This window comes from Electrophorus electricus, chromosome 6 (genome assembly GCF_013358815.1).
Source record: "Electrophorus electricus isolate fEleEle1 chromosome 6, fEleEle1.pri, whole genome shotgun sequence".
NCBI lineage: Eukaryota > Metazoa > Chordata > Actinopteri > Gymnotiformes > Gymnotidae > Electrophorus > Electrophorus electricus.
Genome location: NC_049540.1, coordinates 11,823,299 through 11,843,642, shown reverse-complemented (window position 1 = coordinate 11,843,642; position 20,344 = coordinate 11,823,299). Strand labels below are relative to the sequence as shown.

The 20,344-nt window shown below is 50.7% G+C and overlaps 1 protein-coding gene across 3 annotated transcripts in view; it reads left to right on the top strand.

The window, feature by feature from the left end:
* atp2a3 (ATPase sarcoplasmic/endoplasmic reticulum Ca2+ transporting 3) overlaps positions 1–20,344 on the top strand; it is a 42,230-nt gene that overhangs the window by 8,132 nt on the left and 13,754 nt on the right. For 2 of the 3 annotated variants that reach the window (XM_026998601.2, XM_026998602.2), the window contains exons 2-8: positions 2,639–2,656; positions 3,510–3,592; positions 7,790–7,894; positions 8,480–8,618; positions 12,748–12,828; positions 13,067–13,152; positions 14,206–14,670. In XM_026998601.2, the coding sequence (XP_026854402.2) occupies positions 2,639–2,656; positions 3,510–3,592; positions 7,790–7,894; positions 8,480–8,618; positions 12,748–12,828; positions 13,067–13,152; positions 14,206–14,670 (977 nt within the window). Of the gene's footprint in view, positions 1–2,638; positions 2,657–3,509; positions 3,593–7,789; positions 7,895–8,479; positions 8,619–8,645; positions 8,827–12,747; positions 12,829–13,066; positions 13,153–14,205; positions 14,671–20,344 lie in introns of those variants that run through there. The other variant, XM_026998603.2, reaches the window with a different exon arrangement.

Sequence of the window (20,344 nt, the reverse complement as noted above, 5' to 3'; positions counted from 1 at the left end):
GGCAGCCTTTTGTTTATCAAAGTGTATCCGCGCCGCGTCTCTCTGTCGACCTGGCACTACCGGACGGCCTCGTGGGGGGAAAACCGAAGGGGAGGACATACTTTCGGGACCTCAGCGTGGACGCGCGTCTCCCCCACCTTCGTGGTTGTGTTCGTCGTGTCTCAGAAGGCGAGCGACGGCGGAAAGTGCAGTCTTGAAGGGCCACTCTTGTGGGCGGTCTCTGTGGCAACGTGTTCGTGCTGATTGGCCTTTGAGTTACTCCCATACAGCAGGTTTTCCTGTCATGGGCTGTTTTGGTTTCCACTGCACATGCATCTCAGCCTGCTGCCCATCTGGTGTGGTTGGGGGTGCGCGTGTGTGTGTCTGTGTCTGGAAGAACCTCAGTTTGCAGACATTACAGTATGACTGTGTTCTAGCTGTCATAGTGTGTTTGATTCGTATGTGTTTTTTGAGGGAGAGAGAGGGAGAGAGAGGGAGAGAGGGTGCGGCAAAGAGGCAGGATGAGCAAGTCAGAGAGAGGGAAAGACGCAAAGATAGATACTCACAAACACACACAAAAAGAAACCTTGACTCTCATCAGTGTGTTTGGGGGTTTTCCAGTTGGATTAGAGCTGGGAAACTAATGATATCTAACCCTGAGCATGTACACATTAGAGCTGTAAATCATAGATGATTCTTTGGGATTCCATTTGTAAGGCCACAACTTGATATTTGGCAATTCATTTTTTAATACATAGATTTATTAAGATCATTAATGAAAAGCACCATAAGATATTAAGATGTGTACTTTCAATAGGGAAGCAATGGAGATATTTTGAATATTTTAATAAACTCAAACATTTTTTTTTTTTAGCTGTGTAGTTTCACAGTGTAGATGCGCATATGCACACCATATGTACGCTGAATCAGTGGACGATCGATGCATTGCTACCTAGTCTGTGCACACACACACACACACACACACACACACACACACGTGCACAGCATTGGAACACAGGAAGTTTTGGGAAAGTTCCAAGGATTTTTCACTAGGGCTCATCATGGGCTATTCATGCATGATCTCCGGTGAACCCCATGAGGAAGTCGTCCCCCCTGTACAAATTCAAATAATTAAAATGTTCAACAAACACAAATAGGTGCGTCACCTAAATATGCACATTTACACCCTTGCACTCAGGTGCAGGTGAACCTCAGGTGGTCTTCAGAAGCCCTCCTTTGTATTCCCTACAAACCCGTTCATATCGGACACGATTTGAATGGGCTCCTTTGGGCCAGCCGATGTAACGGAAGCAGCCAACTCTGTCTTCTCAGATCAACTGTCTGTTTGTGCCAAGTACTCTCAGTACAGTTGGTGAATACCCCACTTCACGGAAGCGCCTGCAAGTTGTCGGGCCGGCAGAGACCCTGTCAGCTGATGCGTTACTTGAGCCTTCACAACAAGTTCCCGACACCTGTGGGCAGCACTGAGCAGAAGACGGTGGTGACTCAGAGTGCCTAACTGCAAGGCTTTGGGAATATAACGGCAACGGGCTCATTTATATCTTATTGTGATTTTGATTGGTTCTATAATTAGCTGTGTGGACAGGTAATGTGACTGCAATTATAGGGTGTGTGAGGGTGGGTTATGAACGATTTCCCCTGGTTATGCATCCTGGTGAGGAACACATTTGAGACACACGGTGCCATTTCTCCACAGGCAGATCTCCTAGGAGACCTGATGGCACGGGACCGGCCCCGTTGGTTTTGTAATGCCAGGCGCGTGCGAGCTTGCGCGCGTTCCGTCCTTCCGTAGCTCCTCCCGGCTCCTCCCCCGCACCACACTTGCTCGGCAGCTCCCACACGCTCGCGCGCCAGAACCTTCTAGAAGTGACTCAACGGCAGTGTGTAGGCCACACATTTGGTCCGCGCAGACTGCCTGTTAGACAGCGCCACCGTCCCCGTGCTCTCCGGGAGAATGACGCGATTCAGAGTGGGTGAAATATGGCTGTGGCCTACTGGGGTGAGACCTGCTCCGTTCCTGTGACTATGGCCCGAGGTTGAGGTTGGGGTCAGGTTGGCGAGGAAGACCAAAGGTCGCTGCGCTAACCCGTGGCCGCTGGTCGCTGAGCGATTCTAATTTTCATAACTATTCATGACCACGGATCAGTGAAAATTTGGTTCCTTTAGTAGCATCTTGACTGAAATTCTGGTGATCTTTAGAGCTGTGGTTTGGAATTAAACTCCTTATTATTCAGAACCACAATTACTATTGATCTTCTACCAGCACACGTTTTTGTGTTTGTTTTTGAAACAGTAATTCCTTACAAGGGAAGAGTCAGTAATGGCCACCCTCAAGCAGTTTCTGTCCCTTTTATTCTGGGAAGGGAGGGGCTGCTGGGAGGATCCGCCTGCTGTAATCCCACCGATAATCCCTCATCTTTTATGCCGGATCAGTTATGTGCTGTATGTCTTCGTGTAATTAGCTTTCATTCAGCGGATAAGTAAGCTCGGCGCAGATCGGACACGACAAACAAATGCTGGCAATAAACAGTGATGTTTGAACAGCCCATTCATTGTGACTTTGCTAACACACACTCTCTCTCTCTCTCTCTCTCTCTCTCTCTCTCATTCCTCCACGGATCATCCTCTGGACGGACAGAGCTCCCGGCAGAGGAAGGTAAACATTGATCTTTCCATCATGTTGTTCCTGTTGCCCCTTCATGAGCTGCTCAGTTTTGTGTCGGGCCAAGGCTGTATTTCACTACAAAGTGATGCACACTGCTTAGTTGTGTGCCTCAGCCACCCACTCGACTTTAGCTGTAAGAAACGGCTTTCTGAACAGTCCTCACACTTTCTCTGTAATCCGCATTGTCGGTGCCGAGCCTGACGTATTGCCCAAGACCTCAGCGAGAGGCCGTTAATTCCAAAAATGGATAAAGCTCACCGAGATGCTTTCTTGGTATCCAGGAATGTTTAAATATGTCAGGTTTCTACAAAACAAGTGGGGAAATAAATGAATTGGAATTGTGGCATCCCTAGAGCTGATTACTTTCAGACCATCAGATGCAGACATAGATGATCTCAAATAAAACACACACGTGCGCATGCCCTGCAGAAACTGGAATGTCTAGCTGAAAGTTAATGACTAATACAGTCAATGTGTTATTACTGCCCACAGACTTACCTCTACCCTCTGTGGAGGAGGAGACCAGGATAACTCGCTCTCGTTCTCTCGTTGACATCCTCGTGCTCTTTCCTCTCTCCCCTTGAATGGCCATTTCACATTTAGCGTCAGGCACGAGGCCACTGCCTATCGTAGCCATCCAAATGATCAATTCAAGCCCCACTGATCCTTTTCTCATTTTGATCTCTCCCCCACCCATGGCGAGTCTGTTCCACGCAGCGCTGAGCTCCGGTTGAGCCTCTGAGCACACAGTGACTGGTCAGACTGAGATCACCTGAAGGAATGAACTGGCTTAAATGAAGTAAAACGAACCCCAACCGGGTAATCTCTCGCTCTCCATTTTCAGGGAAGTCTCTGTGGGAGTTGGTAGTAGAGCAGTTTGAGGATCTCCTTGTCAGGATTCTGCTGTTGGCTGCCTGCGTCTCGTTTGTAAGTATCCTTCGGTTCCTCTGCGCCTCACTCTTGCTCTTATTCACTTTAATCTTTCTTTTCTCTCTCTCTTCTGCTTTATTCTAACCAGGTGCTCTCTATCTCCTGTTCCATCACTCTTTTCAGTGCTGATCATGTTCCTCCTCCACCTATCTTTAATCCTCCCTTCGGCTCTTGGAGTCGCGTCTCTAGAAGCAGCAACTAACCGCAATCACGTCCCTCGACAAGCTCTGTCATAATCCTCCAATTTGCTTAAGTGTGTAATCATGTACACGCCACAGGGCCTTAATGAGCACAGAGGGGTAGCCAGGGACAGTAATAAACCCGTCTGTCTCTCTGTGTCTGTTTTTGTTTTTCTGTCTGTGTGTGTGTCTGTCTGTCTAGTTGCCCGGCACACGCACATGAGTGTTGTGTGAGGTAGTTCTACTTAATAACCTTTTAATACACTCAGAGGGCGCAGGGAAGCCATCATCTTTTGGGACACCACGTTTCAGCTCGGGCTCCGTTGACCCACATACCCCGCCGTCACGCTCGGGCCAGTTTTTCCGCCGAATACAGGCACGCCTGGAATAAGAGGAAGGAGACGGAGGGAGAGAATCCTTTTTTTTTTCCGCTCAGTGACATTCCTGCTCTCCATATCCGAGACCAACGCAGAGGCTATCTGGATTTAGTGCGCAACATGCCACTTTTGGGGAGGGGGAGAAAAACTTCACCTTCACAGCGCTGGCGTGTTCTGAAGCAGTTCCACCGCCGATCCGGATGCCGCTTCAGGCCCGCCTGGCCGTCTTTCTGCTCCAGCGTTGGCTGTGCTGCGCTAGGGCTGGGTTAATTGGCCCTCCCCATGTGGTGGGTCTCTTTTGCTGTATTAATGGGAGACAGAAGCGCGATTAGACTCCACTGACCCAGGCCGCAGACTTTTCCGAAGCCCCGACTCGTTAAACCCACTTGTGGGGTCTGTTTTTCCTATCCTCCTTTTACAAATTCACCTATTTATGAACTTTCCATCTGACATTGGCTGAGAGAATGTGGGGGGTGGGGGTGGGGGTGGGGCTGGGGGGGTTGTACCTCAGCGCAGCTCAACACGTTACAGCAGAGACGCGCATGCGCGAATGGGCATGCACGTACAGCCACGTTTCATTCCAGTCAGAGGAAGGCCTCCGCTCCGTTTCCATACAGAAGTGAAAGGTCGACCTCTTTGTGCTCCTATTAAAGTACACATGGGTATCCCGCACAAGTATGTTGGAGTGGTTCATAAGTGTGCGTGTGTATGGATAGTGTGTGTGCGTGTGTATGGATAGTGTGTGTGCGTGTGTATGGATAGTGTGTGTGCGTGTGTGCGTGTGTTGTGTGTTTGCGCATGTGCGTATGTACACAGTATGTGTTCTACAAAAGCAAACACGTGATAGAAAGATGGCGCAGGCTCCTGCCCACTCGCCGTACTCATTTGTGTGCCTTTTTGAATGTATTAAAATGTTTTGCATTCTGCTCCCCTGACGTTTTGCATGTTGCAAGGTCAAAGACACTGGTAACTAGGCGACCGGGGCGGGGGCTGGGCACAGACAAAAAAGTTTGAACTGTTTTGAGCGATTTTCCTTCCGAACTGTGGATGTGCAGGCATGAGTCACCCTGGCAGGCCGTGTTCTGAAAGCACAGGCAGTTCCAACGGAAGACGGGACTCCTGCCGAGGTGGTGCAGACATCCAGTCCCGAACCTGTGCTCTCTACCTCCATACAAGAACACCGCGAGTCAGCAAAAAACAGCTGACCTGCAGCGATGCTGAAAGCTGTGAACCGTGAGCTCGGTTCTGTTCTGGTGTCCAGGACGATGGCAGGGCCAGGGTTTGTCAGTTTCTGTTATGCGCTTTCAGACGCATCAGCGAACGAAAGCGTGTGGATGGATCCTTTTTTGTAATGTAGTCATATGCCATAGACGACTTCATCTTTGTCTCTGATGATCTCATCTATGTATTGGTAATGCATTATATGAACCACGGAGGCGATATGTTTTGGCCTGGGAGAGCACACATGCACTGGGCAGAGCGTGCTGTGGTGTAAAAGGTCACCTGGACAGTGCGTGCACTTCCTGTATTTGAAAGGCGGAGAGGATGGTTTAGATGGGCCAGTGCTTCTCCCACCCCCAACCCAAAGGAGGCTTTAGGTGTGAGCTGCTCTCTGCAGAGGGAGGGAGGGAGGTAGAGAGCGAGCGAGAGAGAGAGAGAGAGAGAGAGGGGTAGAGAGAAGGAAGGAAGGAGGGAGGGAGGGAGGGGGAGAGGATGGGACTCCAGTGCATGTTGTATTTTAGACTTTACAGTTTTCTTCTTGACATATATAATCAAGCTGACATGAGTTCAGTGTTCTAGTCTCACTGAGGAACTGTGAGGCTACTTTTTAAAAAATATTCTTTTGACTGGTACTGTATTTCTTCTAAATAGTTGGTTAAGGAGGATGAGCGCCGTCCTGCCGCCTCTGAGCGTCTGTAAAGTCACCCCTCTGGCCGTTCCACCCCACTCCACTGGGTGACGCCTGCGCTTTGAGTTGGGGTGTCCAGCGTTCCCCACCCCACTGGCGCTCTCTGTTTCTGGGTATGTGCATCTCCATGGGTTTCTCTTCTTCTCTCTTAAATTAACCTGCCTCGCGGGTTTGCCCTCCCTCACCCTTCCTGTTTGACGAGTCTCTCAGTGTCCACCGATGGGCAATGAAATGATGGAGAGAGCCAGTGGGACAGAGAGAAATGGAGAGAGACGTTTAAGGAGAGGGATGGAGGCAGAGATCATAAAGGTTGAGGTCCTTTTGGGACATAGGAAAACGATTACCACAGAAACGCCTTTGAGAACAGCAGATCAGCCGGCATGATGAGTATATTTACGTATGACATGCATTACAATCATTACACTATATCTGCCCTCCCTCCCTGTGGTTCGCTCACTCGCTGTCTCTCTCATATCCTCATATCCTTTCAAGTTTTTTTGAGAGCTTAACCAGTGAGAGAAAGGTCTTTGCCCATCTGGTTGGAGGGCTGCCCTGGCTCCAGGCTTGGCTCCCAGCGTTGGCAGGTGCCAGGAGTGTGTGACACCGAACCCACACTGCTCCTCTTGCTGCCGCTGGCAGGTAGACCCGGCCTGCTGGCCAATCAGGTTCGGAGCTTCGCGAGCACAGGCTGTTGGAGGAGCTGCCCAATGCCTGCATGTATGAAAAAAAAAAAAAGCGGAATTCTTATGCTTGCCTCCATAAAACTCGCTAAACCGACGGACCGAGGGCTCCCAGGCCGGGCCGAAGCAGCGTGTTTTTGGCCAGTTGGACCGCACGCTTCGCTGCCCCTCTGGAGTGACCTCGTCCCTGTTTCCCAGGCCACCTGGCTTGGTGCACGCGTGGAGGAGGGACACGATCAGGCTTTTGTGTTTCTGGCTTTGCGGCGAGAAAAAAAAAGCGCACGATTAAGTACAGGCTTAAAGGCTCTGATGTGAATCGGGCTGTGCATGTTGGGTCCTTACACCAGCCCCTAGGAGGACGATGTTGTGTTTGTGTTTGTTTGTGTGTGTGTGTGTGTGTGTGTGTATGTGTGTGTGTGTGTTCCTTACACAACCTTAAATTGTTGTTTAGATTTCAAAATACAGCTCAGCAGTCCTCAAAAAGCAACTACAGTGGACAAAACCTGTATGCTACAGGCTAGCGCTTAGCCAGGCACACTTCTCATAGTTCAAGATGGTTTACCAGAGGACGTTGGCCAACCTGGCCGAATTATAGTGAGAATTCATTTTTCAGTTGGGTACGCCACAGCGAGAGTCTCCTTCAGTTAGTGAATGTGATGGTAGCTGGCCAGGGTGTCAAGTACACACACTGCTATTATCCCTTCTTCAGTGAGAAGGACCTGCATACTGTAGGCCGACCCCCATAGTGAAAATCCTAAATTTCCTTGGCCCATAAAAATATTACCTTTTAGAAGGTGCCCATTTTGTATTTTAGATCTAAAATATGAATGTTTGTTTGTCTTTATTTACTTCTCTGTGTATTCATTCCTTCATTCAGGCTTTCCTTGGTTTAGGTCCACAGAACCTCCTTTAAGCCCCACAGATGGATATGAACCTCACATGTCTTCTCCAGAAGTCTCGCAGAGAAGTCTGGGGGAGCCCCGCATGGCTCGTCCCCGTCCGCGCAGGCCGCGCCATAAGAAAGTGACGTCTCGTGCTTTGCCTGTCAGGTGCTGGCGCTGTTTGAGGAAGGGGAGGAGTCCACCACAGCCTTCGTGGAGCCCATCGTCATCCTCCTCATCCTGATCGCCAATGCCGTCATTGGAGTATGGCAGGTAGGCGTGCGTGCGCGAGTGCGTGTTTGGTGGAGAAGTTTGAGAGTGCGTTTGTCACATGCCCTCTCTGTAAGGCCGAAAGAGAAGCCCTTTTGCGTTGTCGTGTTAAGACAAAGCTCTGTTTTTTCTTTGCCTTTCACAAATACACCCAAAGCAGTCAGTAGCGTGAAATGTGCAAGCACTAACGTCCCTATCTGCACCCTGTTTGGTTATGGCGCAGCACACACTCTTGGGCGTGCCCCGCTATCTTTATGGCTTCATGAAAACATGCGTCCGTCACCCCAGAAGACAAATATTAGCCCCCATCTTGGTCCGTTCCCCTCTTCTGCCCCCACTGTTTGTTTAGCAAGCACTCGGACGGCAGCGCGTACAAAGGCTCGGCGCTGAACAATAAACTGAATTAATTCCTCTGCAGACAGAAAAATGGAACTGGTGAGCGCCGGCACTTTGAATGGGTGCCCACATCATGGCATGGACCAAAGCTACAGTCTGGATCTGTAGTGATGTACTGATAACACGGATCACTGAGCAGATGACAATAACGATGCTGAGTAAAATTGTGTGTGTGTGTATGCGTGCACGCAGGAACGCAACGCGGAGAGCGCCATTGAGGCGCTGAAGGAGTACGAGCCAGAGATGGGCAAAGTGTTCCGCATGAATCGCAAGGCTGTGCAGCGCATTAAGGCTCGCGACATCGTGCCTGGAGACATCGTGGAGGTGGCGGGTGAGCAGGGTTGTGGGGGGTGTGGCTTCCAGCCAGAACAGCCAATCCCACAACGCATCCTACTTCTTTCCTCCCATACCCCACCCCCAATCGCAAATCACTACAAACACCGGGTGTTTACCTGCAGATCCCCCCCTGTGTGTGCGTGTGCGTGCGTGTGCCAACAGCAGAGTTGGAAACAGAGCAGGAATATCCCAGACTGCCTTATGTAAGTGCCCTTCCTGTGCAGGAGAATGCCTGGCAGAGCAGCAGGGGTGTGTGTGTGTGTGTGTGTGTGTGTGTGTGTGTGTGTGTGTGTGTGTGTGTGTGTGTAGACACAGTCTTCTCTCTCTCTCTCTCTCTCTCTCTCTCTCTCTCTCTCTCTCTCTGTGTTTCCAGCCTGTTCCCTCCTTCCATATGCTCACGCCTACTGGCCACCACTACCTGGACGCCGGATAACACCACATACACGCACGCAAGGAGCTAAAAATAGACCCTGCATCGCTTTTTTCAAACACCTATACCTGTGTACGCACACTTAAACACTACTCTGGTTACTGTAGACAGGTCCTAGGCTCTAGACGCTGTAGACAGGTCCTAGGCTCTAGACGCTGTAGACAGGTCCTAGGCTCTAGACGCCGTAGACAGGTCCTAGGCTCTAGACGCCGTAGACAGGTCCTAGGCTCTAGACGCTGTAGACAGGTCCTAGGCTCTAGACGCTGTAGACAGGTCCTAGGCTCTAGACGCTGTAGACAGGTCTTAGGCTCTAGACGCTGTAGACAGGTCCTAGGCTCTAGACGCTGTAGACAGGTCCTAGGCTCTAGACGCTGTAGACAGGTCCTAGGCTCTAGACGCCGTAGACAGGTCCTAGGCTCTAGACGCCGTAGACAGGTCCTAGGCTCTAGACGCCGTAGACAGGTCCTAGGCTCTAGACGCCGTAGACAGGTCCTAGGCTCTAGACGCCGTAGACAGGTCCTAGGCTCTAGACGCCGTAGACAGGTCCTAGGCTCTAGACGCCGTAGACAGGTCCTAGGCTCTAGACGCCGTAGACAGGTCCGAGGCGCTAGACGCCGTAGACAGGCCCGAGGCGCTAGACGCCGTAGACAGGCCCGAGGCGCTAGACGCCGTAGACAGGCCCGAGGCGCTAGACGCCGTAGACAGGCCCTAGCCTTAAAACTGACCAACTTGCCAACAACCTCCATTTCATCTTGAGGAGGCAAAGAGGGTGAGACAGTCCAGCCCTGAGACGCTGCAAACCAGGAAAATCGCAAAGGAGGAAAACAAGAGAGGGGGAGCAGAGTAAGACGAGCAGAGGGGACAGGCAGGACACGTGAGCCGAGCTGCAGGATGAGAGGATGAGAAGTGGTGGAGAGAGTCCTAGAGAGAGCGAAATGCAGGCTGTTACCTGTCCCTCTATGGCAGGAACAAGCTTCTCTTTGTTCTGGTCTGGCCCTCAGAACTCTGCTGGGACAAGCCCGCATTCCAGAGGCAGCGAACACACACACACACACACACACACACACACACACACACCCCCACGCTCCGCCACTGTTGCCCCGAAAGCAACACTACAGCCACCAGACTCCCCTTACCTGTCTGGGACACCACGGGCGCTTTTGACCCCAAGAGTTCCCGGTTTTAGAACCCGTTAACAATTGGTAACAAAACAAAGGCGGCACGAAGGAAAACGGAAAATCGCCACACGTCCATACTCGCCATCGTCCCCCATCTGAGCTTCCCGTCACCGCCTCAGAGCCGGCTATGATTGGGCGAGCATTCCGATGGAACGCTTGGCAGTATAAATGTGTGTGTCGGCACGGGCGGAAACCGTTGCTGTTATTTTCGAAAAACACAAAGCGAACCGCATGTGTAAATCTGTTTCCGGCAAGGCCAGCTCCGCCCCCCACTCCTGACCGCGCTGCTCTTCGTATCGCGGTCATCCATAATGGAACTTTCCTTCAGGCTCCATTTTTCAGGCACGGACAGACGCCAGGACAGCCGAGTTCTACAAGGCCTGAGGGAAAGGAATTCTGGGATGAGAGTTTCCCTCCATCATTCTGCCTCTTGGAAAAGAGTCATCAATCAATCTATCTATCTATTTATTTATTTATTTGTTTGTCCTCTTGCTATTCTGGAAAAGTTAGCCGTGCGCGTGCCTGTGCGTGTTATGGCCGGTGGCATCCGCCTGAAAGCTGCAGTTGTGTACAAGCTTTCTCACCTCACTGGTCCTCTTGCCTTCTTCCAGGAGGGCTTCGCCCTTCACTCCGTTTCCAAAAGAAACCTCTGCCCACCGCTGCAGGAAAAATCCCGCCTCCGAGTGCTTTCCCCACCCTCTCGCCCAAAAAAGGGCAGAACCTCCTGGCGCCCTGCCAGGTGTGAAGCCCGCGCGCATTTGGCTCCGTCTGTGCCGTTCTAGCCGGGCTACATTAGCACTTAGATGGACTCTGAAGGCATTCGTGCCGGCTGGTGGGCTGGCTGCACGGGGCAGTGTGAGGCAGAGGCAGGCAGGGCGAGAGGGTGGCGAGAGCGAGACAATGGGAGGGGAGATGAGGGAAGGAGAAAGTGTTAAAAGAAGACATTTACAGACCGAGATGGTAGAGAGGGGAAAAAAAAAAGAGAGCGGAAACATGGAGGATTGCGCAGGAAGCAGGAGACTCCTCTCAGACCTGCCCCACTCCACCCCTCTGCCCCATGCTCGGAGGAGCATCCCTGCGGCCGGAGGGGCAACTGAAGGAATGGCAATACAACGGCGTGGGTGTGGGGAAGGCTGGGGTCGTGAGGAGTACCGCTGTCGCGCATAATAGCGGCATTATGCAAGCGCTCGGCAGGGAGCGTAGCGAGCGGGGCAAAGAAGTGGCGTGGGAGAGAGGTCGCCTTGCCTTCTACACTGCAGCGTCTGTGAGGCACAGGCCTTTCTTTCACTCGTCTTCCCCTAACGCTCCGGAGAGGCTAAACTCCCCCCGTCCTCCGCGGAAAGCACGGCAGTCCCATCCCTCCGCCGTTTTCTCGCAATTCCAATCTGCCTAGGGTTTCGCAGCGCGCTGTCCCACGGCCTAGCTGCAGCAGCCTGTGCAGACGCTGCCGCGACGGCGTCGGGCCCGTCCCCGGGATCAGCGGGAGACGTGCCTCCACTCCCCCCCCCCCCCGCCCCTGCGACTGAGCACTTGACGGGGTGACAGCTGTCAGAGGCCTAGCCAGCAGGGTCGTGGAGGTCATCCGAAGGTCATGAGCGCCGAAAGCCGTTTCCACATGGCAGCCGATCCCGCCGCATCTTTTGACCCCAAGGGTTCGAGTGTAGAAAATGTGTCAGCGGAAGACAACTGGTTCAGGGTTGGGGAGATAAGAGGCCTTATCTGAGCAGACACAATCAGCAAAAGGGAATCGATTCTTTGACGTATTCTTTACATATAACCACAGGAAGTTGAAGGATGACTTTTAAAATGTTTTTTTTTTAATTTTTTAATGGCTTTTTTTTTTTAATGCCATTTTTAAAGTTTTCAAAGCACCCCGAATGCCTCAAAAGGCAGCAACTCTCCAGAAACAGAAGACAAGAAATAACAGATATTGACTCTCTCCTGTTGTTCCAGGATGCCCATCTTGACACTTTCCACCTCTTGTGTGTGTGTGTGTGTGTGTGTGTGTGTGTGTCTCTCTCTCTCTCTCTCTCTCTCTCTCTCTCTCTCTCTCTCTCTCTCTCTCTCTCTCTCTCTCTCTACCCTCTGGAGTGGTCCCCTTCATCAGCTCAGTATTGACCCGCCGCGTGCCGTGATTTTTCGGTTGAGCCACCCGCCCCAATCCAACATTTATCCGGACCGTGTGGCCAAAAGGTGTAGAAGCAAGCGCCTGGTTTTGGAGGGCTGCAGAAGGCCAGACTGCTTTCTCTCCTCTCTCTCGCGCGCTTCTCAGAGCGTCCGTGTTCCAGAGCGGTGTCGGAACTGTTCCGCTTCGTGGCTCCACGGCTCCGCTGCTTTATGAGCTTCCATCAATCCTTTTGATTTGGAAACGAGCTGTTTTGTAACGACCGTGATTTTCCTTCTACCTAAGCTCGCTGCACTGTGTGTTTTCCTCCCAGAATTCTGGTAAGGTAATGAATGTGTTCTCTGAACGTGAGCCGGGCCCACAGACTCATGCTCATGTATGTTTTTTCCAGTTGGGGACAAGGTCCCGGCTGACATCCGAATCGTGGCTATAAAATCCACGACGCTCCGTGTGGACCAGTCCATCCTCACAGGTATCCCACAGTTTTTCAAAACTTTGTATTTGGGTTTTTTCCCCCTTACTACAACCTTTTTGTTTACATCTGTGTTTGTGCCTACTTCTTGTTTGTATTTAGAACTGTTCTCAAACCTGTACTGTGAAGTGTAGTGCAGATTTTTAGTTGTTCTTAATCTGCTACCTCATGTGCCAAGTAAATATACTGAAACATTTAGTGTGTGTGTGTGTGTGTGTGTGTGTGTGTGTTTTAACAGGCGAGTCTGTGTCTGTCATCAAACACACGGACCCTGTGCCTGATCCTCGAGCTGTTAATCAAGATAAGAAGAATATGCTTTTTTCTGTAAGCACTTCCTTCCTGTTTAGGGGAGAAGCTGTGTGCGAGTGCATGCTTGCATGCATGTGAGCACATTGCTCAGTATTCCATAAAGAATCTGTTACAAAATTATAATCAATATTTCAAACAAACCTTACCATTCTCAATTATTTAGGCAAGCACTGTTTTCCCCATTTTTAATATACACACATAATTGTACTTGTATTTTAATATGCCAATGAATTGTTGTGCTTCATTGTTTCTTTCCATCCAGGCACGTGTTCTTTGTGTCACTTTCTCCTTTGAGAATTTCCCAGTTGGAGCGCTTTCTCTCGCTCCCACTCATACCACCACCACCACCACCAAATTTGCTCTCAAATCCTGCATTATACAACGCAAAGCGCCATCTCTCGCTCTCTCTCACGCTCTCGCTCTCTCTCGCGCTCTCTCTCTCGCGCTCTCTCCCCCCCCCTCTCTCTCTCTCTCTCTCTCTCTCTCTCTCTCTCTCTCCCCCACACCCCTTCCCCCCCCTCTCCCCCCCTCCCTCTTGCAGATAGCATTATGGTGCAGCGTAACCACGAGACGTCAGTGCTCTCTTGCTCCCAGTCTAAATTCATCACGCTCTCCTGCTTCTCTCTTGGGCTTGCGCTGAAATCCCCGAGTCAGGACTACACTCCGTCCGCTCAGGATGGCGTTAGGGTCAATTACAGCCAAGGGAACACCTTTTAATCTCTGCACCTGGCAGGAACACATCGACTGAGCATGCCTCTGTTTAGTTGTTTTAGTCCCTAAACCATTTGGGTGCTTTTTATAGTCTGGTTTCTGCATTTCCCAACACATCACCCCTCTTAAAGATAGCCTTCCCTGGAAAAAGCTGCCTAATGATGTCATGGCCAGTAGCACAGGCCCAGGGAACGAAGACTCCCAGTGAAATAAGTGCGTTGGCACTGAGGAATTTCTGACATTGCTGTTGTTTCCATACAAGTGATCTGGAAAGTGTAAATAAGGCTTGGGAAAAACTGCTCATATGTGTGTGTGTGTGTTTTGTGTGCGTGTGCCACCCCTCCTCTGTCGCTACAGGGCACCAACATCGCGGCAGGGCGCGCCGTGGGTGTGGTCGTCTGCACGGGCGTCTCCACGGAGATCGGCAAAATCCGCAACCAGATGGCGTCCACGGAGCAGGAGAAGACGCCGCTGCAGCAGAAGTTGGACGAGTTCGGCCAGCAGCTCTCCAAGGTCATCTCGCTCATCTGCGTGGCCGTGTGGGTCATCAACATCGGCCACTTCGGCGACCCCGTGCACGGCGGCTCCTGGGTGCGCGGGGCCATCTACTACTTCAAGATCGCCGTGGCGCTGGCCGTGGCCGCCATCCCTGAGGGCCTGCCTGCCGTCATCACCACCTGCCTGGCGCTGGGCACCCGCCGCATGGCCAAGAAGAACGCCATCGTGCGCTCGCTGCCCTCCGTCGAGACGCTGGGCTGCACCTCCGTCATCTGCTCCGACAAGACGGGCACGCTCACCACCAACCAGATGTCCGTGTGCAGGGTGAGCGGCGTGGGCGGGGCTGGGGGCGGGGCTCAGCGCAGACGCATCTCCCCGTTACAGGATGAGCAGGCGGTGTCCTGTGCAGGGGTTAGTTAGCAAGATATCCGGTCCGAAGCCGGCATGTGCCGCTCTGAAGCCAGAGATGAGCGGGTAGATGACCTTTGACTACAGTCTGCAGCTGTCGGCCTGTAAAACGTACCCGTAAGCACTGTTGAGTGTGGGCCCTGGGAGAAACAAGGCTACTGAAACAGCTGCATTTGAAGAAGAGTCAGACCCTGGGCAAGAACCTGCAGCTATACAACACTCAGTTTGCTCTGCGGTCAGGTGTCTGCTCACATGCCTACATACGTGCCTACATACAGGCCTACACACTGCAATGCACGACTGTTTGCCAAATTACAGACAGACATAAAGCACAACATGCTAACGTTGCCAACCCCTTATTAGACACCTGAGTGGAGCACACCTGAGTGGAGTATCTTTTACTCTCACGTGACAGCTAGTAATGATCCCTCTTAAAAAAAAGAAAAAGTTTTAATAATAAAAATGTTTTGTTGCCAGGGCTATGATGTACTGACCCAAGGCAGAAAGGCAGTCGGACACAAAGTGGTTAGAACTCATGTCCAGGTTTCTGCTGACTGTGGCCGTGATGTTACCATCAGAAATAAACTTTCCCCACTCAGCTCTTCTGTCCTCCAAGGCTTGTGGGGCTGATGTGGCAGTTTGTGCGTGTCTGTGCAGCCAACCAGGGCAGTTCCCCCTGTTTAATTCTCAGCTCCGACACAACGCTGGCGGCTCCGAAATGGCAAACTTTCACAAAGGCGGTTGAGCTGTGGGCAGAGATATTCAGATGGGGGCGGGGTCATTCTGATGGGTCCTCTATTGACGGAGAGGGGGGAACCAAATCCGAACGGCATGTTTTAGCCCTCGTAGGCCGCCCACATAACAGATTGGGTTGTCTGATTTCACAGATGGTTTGTGAGATGGTAGGCACTCCAGATACCCAAATGGATGTACACAAGCACTGGGCCTATTTTCCATAATATGTCCCCTTTAAAGGTACAAAATAGGGTGGGTGGGTGGGTGTGGGTATGGGTGGGTATGTGTGGGTGTGTGGGTAAGCTTTTGAGTATTGACTTTATGCCAGTCTTTAGTCTGTAAGCATGGATTAAATCTTAGCTGTTTCCAGTCGATGCCAGCCCATCTGAACGTTGACCTCTGCCCTCACTTCCCCCGTGTGCTTTGCGTTCGTACAGCCTGCGGTCGCCCTAGCTACCGCATCCCCCAAGATTCCCTCGGCACCTCTTGGAGACTCGCTGCTCTCTGCAGTGCTGCTATTTTGGAACACAGAGCAGCTGCTTTCCCGGGATCTGCAAACATTCCCACAGAGCAGGGATGCACACAGAACTGGGACCAGCACAAGTCACTGTGGTACCCGAGTCCAACGGTCCTTCAGCTGTACTGCTGTGTCACTCTTATAACACCTGCTGCAAATTACACCTGTTATAACACTCTACATCCCCTTCTAATCAAAACCTCACCCAGTCTTAACCTGTGATTGTTGCTATTGCAGTGATACACACCCTTTATGCAGTGTTCAAAAACACACCCCTGATTTGACTCGGGATAAACATACCTGCAGAATGATGACCAAAATTATTTAAATGAGTTTTATTTAGTGAATGCTGTGATTGGTCAAAGCATCTGTCAGGAACATGATTGGTTGGTCAGGATTTGCATATCACAGTGATCTGTGATGTTTGTATTGCAATAGCCAGTTGTGATGACAGTCAATATTACAGCAAAGTTGTGTTCATGTGTACGTGTGTGGAGAGCCTGAACACACAGAGGCATGCCTCTGCAGTACAAAATATTGTTATTTTTGCTGAACAATTTCTCTCTTCAGTAGACAGGGTAGCAAAGAGAGGCTCTGGAGATCGGCTTCTCGTCGTCTCTAAACCTTCATAAATAACGTCTCTTCCTTGAAATCGCTTCTGTTAAGATCTGAAAGGAAGAATTGAGGCAAAATTCTGAGAATTAACTTTTGGTTTCAAGTTTGATCTTCTCTGCCTCTACCCTCCCATTCAGATGTTTCTCAGACCCTGTCTCACACATACATGCCCACACATGCACACATGCTTACTTCTTGTGAATTTATGTGACCTTTATGGTTCCAAGAGGAAAGCCCTTGATTACATTTTACATTTTTTTTGTTTGTTTATTTTTGTTGTTGTTTTGTTTTTCCCCTGCCACTGATATGTGCATGCTCATATACGCGCTGATTATCTGTTTTGCAAAAACGGAGGGAGGGCGAAGGAGTTGGTGTGTATTTGTGCTTTGTTCATAGTCATGTAGGAGAAAATGTTGTCTGCCTATTGTAATACCCTGAGGTGTGTGTTTGTCATTTTGTGTGCATGTTAGAGAGGCAGAGAGAGAGAGAGAGAGAGAGAGAGAGAGAGAGAGAGAGAGAGAGAGAGAGAGAGAGAGAGAGAGAGAGAGAGAGAGTGAGTGAGTGAGTGCGAGGGATTGCCCTAGGCCTCCATGTGTTTTACAGCAGGGAGTTCCCTGTGTACGAAACCTGTTTAATCTCCCTCGAGTGCTGGGAACTTTCCGGAAAGAGGCCCACTGCTCGGATGTAAATATTGACCCAACACGACCTCCCGGCACTGCTAGAGCAGCACTGTTCCCGTACTGACCGCCCGGACACTAGTGCTTTCCCACCCATGGATAGCTGTGTGTGTGTGTGTGTGTGTGTGTGTGTGTGTGTGTGTGTGTGTGTGTGTGTGTGTGTGTGTGTGTGTGTGTGTGTGTGTGTGTGTGTGTGTGTGTGTGTGTGGTTTAGGCAGGAGGGGTGTGCGTGCATGTGTCTAGAACATGTCAGAAGAGCAAGTAACATGTTAAATGAAAAATCAGTTGTTTTATGAGACAGATGCTCATTTTGGGTGACGTGAGACACGTGTCTGGTGTCAACACTGCTGTCGTTTGAATTGAGATTGTTGAACTGATTATAATTTGATTAAATGGAGCCTCTGAAGTGATTTGCCATGGTTACCAGGAAGCAGGTGTTCCCGCTCAGAGAGGCGTGGGGCTGTCTGACATGCTCGCTCTCCTGTCATGGTCTCACCTCTTTCATGCTGTCACAGGTGACAGTGATACCTGGCACACGTGCACACACACATACATAAACCCCTGTGATGAGTGGCACATGAGGAAATCATTTAAGGGTTTATCATCTTATTTGTATGTACTCTGTCTGTCTCTGTCTGTCTGTCTGTCTGTCAGCAAGCATGCAAATGAGGGTGTCCTTTGGATGTGTGCCTGCCCTGCATTTATTTCTCTGTGTGCTCAGTTTACTTGACTATTAGCTCAAACCAAATTACGGCCAGTCGTAACTCAAAGCAAATGTCCCCTGGGCTGGAGATCACTAAGAAGGCTGTTTGGGCACTTACTGTCCTGTTTGCGGCTGTTCCGCCTTGCTACCTCTGCGCCCCCACCACGCGCTCTCCTGTCCTCAGGGGATCCTGGCATTCTTTCACTCCCTTCTCTCCTGCTATTTCTGCTCCTTTTCCTTTGTCTCGTGTCTCTGCCGCTTCCCGGACACTCCGCTGGCACCTCAGCCATCCCGGGAAAGCCCAAGTGTAAAACGGGGGGACATTTTCCAGCAGTGTGTGTGTGTGACGACCGTGCGCAGATAACTTGAAGGTGACCTTTATATTTGATATTGCCCGTGCGGGGGCCTGCTGGCATACACTTTTGGCAGTGTATTTGTATTTCTTTAACAGCACCGCATACATTTCCGAGATCTCATTTCAGGATGGACGGCTGATGGCCAGTTCAGTCCTCTCCCATCAGCACCCGCAGAACAGTGGGCTCCACGCTGCTCCTCCTTCCCCGAAGTGCCTCCCACACCTCCCTCTTCCTTCGTCTCCTCCCCTCACGTGACCCTCTTCTTCGGCTCACGTGCTTCCTTCGTCTTCCTCCTCTTCTTTCTCTGTTAGGTTTCATAACAGCATCTCTGCAGGGGATGCAGGGGCAGCACACGCGCGTGTGTGTAGTCTTACTTTCACGCATGCGCGCACACAGATACAGACAGCCACGCACTTCATCAAACTCGTATCTGTCTGCTAATCATTACATAACCGCAAAACGCTGGTTGACACGCAGGCATCTGTTGCCATAGCGACCCCCAGCCGCAAAGCTCAGGCAGGACGTTGGGACGGACAAATGAGCTTTTTGGTTTGGAGAAACAGATAGCAGATGATGTAAGACAATCCTACCAATGTCTGGAAAAGGCAGAAGTGAAGGACAGCACAGAGGCACTCATCACTAAACCGACTGAAGTAGGCATGTGTCGTATGACAAGACCCAAGATGCAGATGGTACACGGGCCTCTGAGATGATCCAGAACCTGTCTGCAGGATGGTGGCAGGGTGAAGCATAATTTATTTTTTTTATTCTTTTTATGTATATAGATGCTGATTAGCTACATTAAAACCAGTTTGATAATCATTCAGGAATGTGGAACATGACTGAGTTCAAGGTGTTGACTTGGCATTCAGTCAAGCATCTGTCCCATAAAGCATCTGTGAGATGTGCTTGGAAAACAAGTCCAATCCACAGAGCCTCCACTGAGGTGGTTTTAATGCTATGGCTGTGTGTGTGTGTGTGAAATCAAATAAAATCTCCCCAAATGCGACATTGTTCTGCTGGCATGTACATCAGCACGTGTTGGGTTCTTTGGGGGTAGTCCTTGTGTTTTCTTTCTCATGTCTTTTGTTACTGTAGCAGCGTGGAATGTTTTATAGAGCATGTTTGAATGGAAAGCACATATGGTTCCTGCAAGATGTCCTCTTTCCCCTATTAGCGACGCTAACTCAATAATGCTGTCATTTCAGGGACAGTGGGGCAGAACCCAGCCTGGCTCCTCATAGCGGATCCTTCCAAATTAGTGTAGTTAAAGCTTTGCTTGCAGTTGAGAAGTGTGTATGAGACAGAGAGAGACCCCAACCTTCAGGCACTAAGGGACAGAGTTTTACTGCATGGCTCCTTTGTTAATTGTGCAATCAGGCTACTTTAATTGAGCCTTTTAAATGGAGAAACAAAGTGGGCATCTCGGTGTGTGTGAGGATGAGGGCTATGATTTTGTGTGTCCGTGTGTGCTTTAGAATGTCCTTTAAGTCGCTTCGCCCTGCTCGTCATCTTGGTAGCATGGTAGGAAAGAAGCAGGGTCCTGTTACCCTGAGCTGGTAGGGGTCAAGAGAGGTCTCTTCTCTCGCGCTCTCTCTCTCGCGCCCATCTGTGTTGAGGCAGATTTTGCACTCAGCGCTTTTCACCAACAGGAGGGTCCACAGGCCTCTAAGCTGCCTAGCTCCACCTCTCCTCTCCACAGCTCCGCCTCCCCTTTGCCAGGAGCCCGCCGGCTCCTCCTCGGTGCACTCTCCGGTTCCACCCCTCCTCAGGACCTTCCGACTTCGGAGCCTCCCAAAGTACTGGCTTCCCTGGTCAGAAACATTTAGGCTCTGGACCTAAGTGGGGGCATAAGCTGTCACACTTGAACAACGGCGGCCGAAACCGCTCAGGACAAGGCCATAGAGGAGAAACCCCATGATCTCATCTGCTTCCTTCCGCAAATGCTATGAAACACGGTCTCCCTAAACAGATTTGGCGTGTGGGG